Source organism: Pygoscelis adeliae, unplaced genomic scaffold (assembly GCF_000699105.1).
Source record: "Pygoscelis adeliae isolate BGI_AS28 unplaced genomic scaffold, ASM69910v1 Scaffold121, whole genome shotgun sequence".
Taxonomy (NCBI): domain Eukaryota; kingdom Metazoa; phylum Chordata; class Aves; order Sphenisciformes; family Spheniscidae; genus Pygoscelis; species Pygoscelis adeliae.
Genome location: NW_008824359.1, coordinates 6,571,184 through 6,576,049, shown reverse-complemented (window position 1 = coordinate 6,576,049; position 4,866 = coordinate 6,571,184). Strand labels below are relative to the sequence as shown.

The following is a 4,866-nucleotide window of genomic DNA, read 5'->3' as shown; positions in this document are numbered from 1 at the left end:
GTGCTCTAGCCCCCGATCATCTTTGTGGCCCTCCTCTGGACTTGCAGAGGTCTATGTCCTTCTTATGTTGGGGGCCCCAAGGCTGGATGCAGTACTGCAGGTGGGGTCTCACCAGAGCAGAGCAGAGGGGCAGAATTCCCCTCCCTCAACCTGCTGGCCATGCTGCTTTTGATACAGCCCAGGATACAGTTGGCTTTCTGGAGCACACATTGCCGGGTCATATTGAGCTTCTCATCAACCAACACCCCCAAGTCCTTCTCCTCAGGGCTGCTCTCAGTCCACTCAGTCTGTGTGCTCGGGATTGCCCCAACCCATGTGCAGGACCTTGCACTTGGCCTTGTTGAATTTCATGAAGTTTGCACAGGCCCACCTTTCAAGCCTGTCAAATATGCCAGGGACAGTTCTCTGGCACCAAGGCCAGCTGATATGGATCAGCCTGTCTATAAAATTAAATTCTCTTGCCCACCATTTCAGGGTGGCCTCATCCAAACTGCCAATTGAGAATATTCTCTGACTGTATTAGCTCCCAGACCATTTGAGAATTGTCCTGGACTTTGTTATTGAGCCTGGACCACAGCTTGTGATGGACTGACAGTTAAACAGTAGAGGTGATCAAGTTTCAGTGCCAAGGCTTGTTATTTCTAACATAGATATATTTTCCAATATAGATGTATCCATCAACTTTAATGGACTCTTGACCCAGGCTCTGCATCTGATCTCTTTCTCCTTGAAGTCAACTGATAATAATAACTATTATTATTATTGTTATTGCTGTTATTGTTGTTGTTATTATTATTATAGTTGTATCATTACTATTATAGTTATTATTGTAATTATAATTAAAATGTCAAGCTCACCTTGACTTTTGGGAGGAGGGAGAGGGAATCTCTCTCTCTCTCTCTCGGGAGACTTCCTTCCCTCTGCCCCAAATCTCTCCACCTAGTTTCTCGATCGTGCCTTAATATCTGCAGTAGACTCTCCACGATCTCTAGTTTCCTTGCTACTAAAGAGGAGACACTTGCTCTCCTACAGAGTCTAGGCATGTTCTGCGGACATATGTTGGCACTGATGGTGAAAGGATCTGGGATCCTGACCCTGGTGTCCCTGCTGACTAAGGTATCACGAGCAACGCCTGCTTGCCCGCTGTGCCCACGTTTAGAAGAGCTGCAAGGCACTGAGCAACTGAGCCGCTCCCCATTGAGTGCTGTCAGCAGGGAATTGCATACCAGCCTGCTCCATCCCAGCATGAGACTTCAGAGTAGTGACCCAACAGCATGCTCTTCTTGCCCATCAGGAGGAAGGCAGGTCTCCTCGCTCCAGCCCTTGCTAGGCTACAGGCATGCTCGTCCGTCCCCACCTCCCAGCTGCAAAGCTATGCCAGGAAAGCCTATTTTACTTCCAGCACAAATCACCAGGGGAGCAGCAGGCTGCTCCTCTCTCCTCCTCCTCCACACTGACACCCACCCGCAGGAACATAACTCGCCGTGTCCAGGGTTGCACCCTAAGGCAGGGGCTCCCTCACAGCAAGTCAGGTTGGACCGTGTGGGATATAAACACCATGTTCTGTGCTGTGTTAGCTGGATCCAAATTACCTGCAAAAAGACATTAATTTTTAACCACGCGTGTGTATTTTTGTTTTGTTTTCTTTTCTGTGATTCACCCTAGGGAGTGGGAACTACTTCCTACAACCACATTTTGCAGCAGCCTTCCTTTAAGTGTGAGTTGAGCACAGTTTTACCGTGTAGGGCCTGGGGTGTGGAGTCAGGGCATTTCATGCCAACATTTTTCCTGTTTGTTGGCAGTTTTAAAGAAGCTGGAGAGAGAAAAAAAAATATTTTGGGCTTACAGAAGCCATGTCAAGACTCACCTAAACTTGTCTGGACTCAGCTGGAGCCAGGGAGCTCACAGAAAGCGACCTCTGACGTGAAAACAGGAGTGACTTGGTGGGTTGTTCCTGCAGCGAGTTTCGGTCACAGTGTTGAATGCCCATTTAAGGAAGGAGGTGGATAAGAGCACGGATGAATGCATTGGTGCCTTTGACGTGAATTTCAAACATAATGCTGCCTTTCAGTCTTTCCCACTCCCAAAAAAAAAGAAAAAGAACCAAGATAAGAACTGAAGCTTAAATCCTTGAGCTAGCTCTTGAGACTGCAGGTATCCTTAAACCCTTAGTTGATCTCCCCACTGTCTGTGGTTCAGGCTAGTATTTCCCATCAGCTGCAGTATAAACAGTTTCTGGTTTGTAATGCATAGTAACACCCAGAAAAAAACCCACCAAAACCCCAAACTAAAAAACTGAGTTAAAGGAAACTTATGCTCCATTTATTTTCTGTTTGTAAACACCTTTAAGCGAACATTAGAGATGAATGAATAGCTTTTCTACTTTCATTTCAAGACAATACCAAACCCCCAGCCGCTTCACTGTGATTGCAGATTAGAGGAGTTTATATATATATAAATTATATATATATATGAGATACTAAATGACACAAAACACTGGGAGAGGGAATGAAATGATACTGGCTCAGAATAAAGTGTTGATTCTTTATTCAAATGCAAAAGCCCTCTCCTGGGATGCTCTAATTTAAATTTCAGTCTTGGAAAAAACAATGTCTTTCAGTCGGGTGTCTGTATACTGCTATATTTCAGTATGTAGACTTCATAGATAGTGAAGGGTAAGAACACAGGTATGGCAGGATAAAGAAATGCAGTAAAGCCTGTAAGTGCTGTCCTTGTGTAGTGGAATGAAACTTTGTTTTTAGAGGAGCTCAAAGGTGTTAATCAGAAATCTTTCTGCTGGACAGGAAGCATTTGCAGCCTCTACTGTTACCAGTGCACTGCAATGAAGATTTTGGGGCTAAGGCATTGGCTTTCTGAATCCATAAAATTCCTGTCTCTGCCACACACTTCCAATGTGACACCAGAGAAGTAATTTACTCTGTTAATTTCTCAGTTTTCCATCTGTAAACTGGAGATTGAAAGAAAAGGATTTTTTTTTTATTAGTTTGGTGCTGCTGACTGCTTGGAAGTGATGTCTGTTCCATATTTCCGTACATGCTGCTCTCATCCAAGGAATCAAAGTGCCATTATAAGGTAAATTAGTAGTCATTTGGTATAGTGCTCCTTCCTATTCATAACAGACACTAAGTATTGCCACCTGCATTAAAAAGGTAGAAAATCCTGTGAACAGAAAATAACATGCCATTCCTAGACATAGGCTAAGGTGTGAATTACCTCTGGGACTATCATTGGGTGTTTTCATAGCATTAATTTTCTGATTTAAAATTTTCTGGGGTTTTTTTGTTTTGTTTTTTTTTTTACATTCTTTTGCATGTGGAAGAAATGGAAGCAGACAACACCCAGGAACATGCTTGTATGTGAGACCCTATAACATCTCTGTTCAGGTGCAGCCCTCAGATGGAGAAATTGAGAAGGAACTTCCTGTACAGCCAAAAATCATTTTCCTGGACAGCAAGGTAGGATTTGGCCCTCTGTGGGTGGATATTTCTATTAATTCTGTACAATTTTGACATTTTCAAGCAATTCAAAAGCCAAGACTGACCTAAATGTGGCATAGGACAGCTCTATAAATAAATATGGCAAAGGGTAGCTCTATAAAGAAGCAATCATGGGCATTCTGGGAACATCTTCCAGGATGGATTCTGTTCACATTTTTCAGTTTTTTCCTGCGAGGGTTACATTTGTGCTGTAGAATTGATTGTGTGCAGTTTTCTGATCTCTGCTCCTAAAGCTTAGAGGATATCATTGAGGAATGTGGGAACAGCAGCACAATCATGAAGGCTGGCAATGGGGTATCCTGGTTTGCCCGGGCAAGTCCACACCATGCAGAGCAGTGGTGTGTAGAGATTGTCATGTTTAAAACAAGCTTGGATGTCTCTGTGATGTGATTTAGCACTGCCAGAGGTACTAACACAAGTCCTAGAAGCAGCAGACTAGGTCCAATGAGTCCTTCGATGCTGGTGGATTGTTGGACTAGATTTAGTCCCAAAGTTAGGTGAAATCTGCATAGCATGGCTTCGTGCTGTGTTTCTATTTCCTTTATATTTTCATGTCCTCTCTCCTGTTTTCCAACTATTTTTTCTTATGGAATCATTTTCATTTTCCTGGACAGGCAATAGTATAGCCACAGAATAACTAGACCCAGGCACCTTGAATACTGTGTTCAGTTTTGGGCCCCTCACTACAAGAAAGACATTGAGGTGTTAAAGCATGTCCAGAGAAGGGCAATGAGGCTGGTGAAGGGTCTGGAGAACAAGTCTTCTGAGGAGCGGCTGAGGGAGCTGGGGTTGTTTAGCCTGGAGAAAAGGAGGCTGAGGGGAGACCTCATTGCTCTCTACAACTACCTGAAAGGAGGTTGTAGCGAGGTGGGGGTCGGTCTCTTCTCCCAAGGAACAAGCAATAGGACGAGAGGAAACAACCTCAAGTTGCGCGAGGGGAGGTTTAGATTGGATATGAGGAAAAATTTCTTCACTGAAAGGGTTGTCAAGCATTGGACCAGGCTGCCCTGGGAAGTGGTTGAGTCACCATCCCTGGAAATATTTAAAAGACATGTAGATGTGGTGCTTAGGGACATGGTTTAGTGGTGGACTCGGCAGTGTTAGGTTTGCAGTTGTACTCAATGATCTTAAGGGCCTTTTCCAACCTAAACGATTCTATGATTCTACGATTACAGTGATGACCCTGGAGCATGGTGTCAAATCCAAGCTTGGACAAGCTTTGTGGACGTTATTTCTGGATGCAAAGTTGCTTTGTAATAAAGACAGCTCTGTATATCCATTAGTCATGAGATTGGTTTTACAACTATGAGGCACAAAACTTTCAGCTTCTTTCTGTTGACTTCAGTTC

General features: G+C 43.9%; 1 protein-coding gene across 1 annotated transcript in view; it reads left to right on the top strand.

Annotated features, from left to right (window-relative positions):
• The window catches only part of PKHD1 (polycystic kidney and hepatic disease 1 (autosomal recessive)), a 279,334-nt gene that overhangs the window by 257,154 nt on the left and 17,314 nt on the right, over positions 1 to 4,866 (top strand). Inside the window, exon 60 of the mRNA XM_009319748.1 lies at positions 3,350 to 3,476. Within this exon, the coding sequence (XP_009318023.1) occupies positions 3,350 to 3,476 (127 nt within the window). The remainder of the gene's footprint in view (positions 1 to 3,349; positions 3,477 to 4,866) is intronic.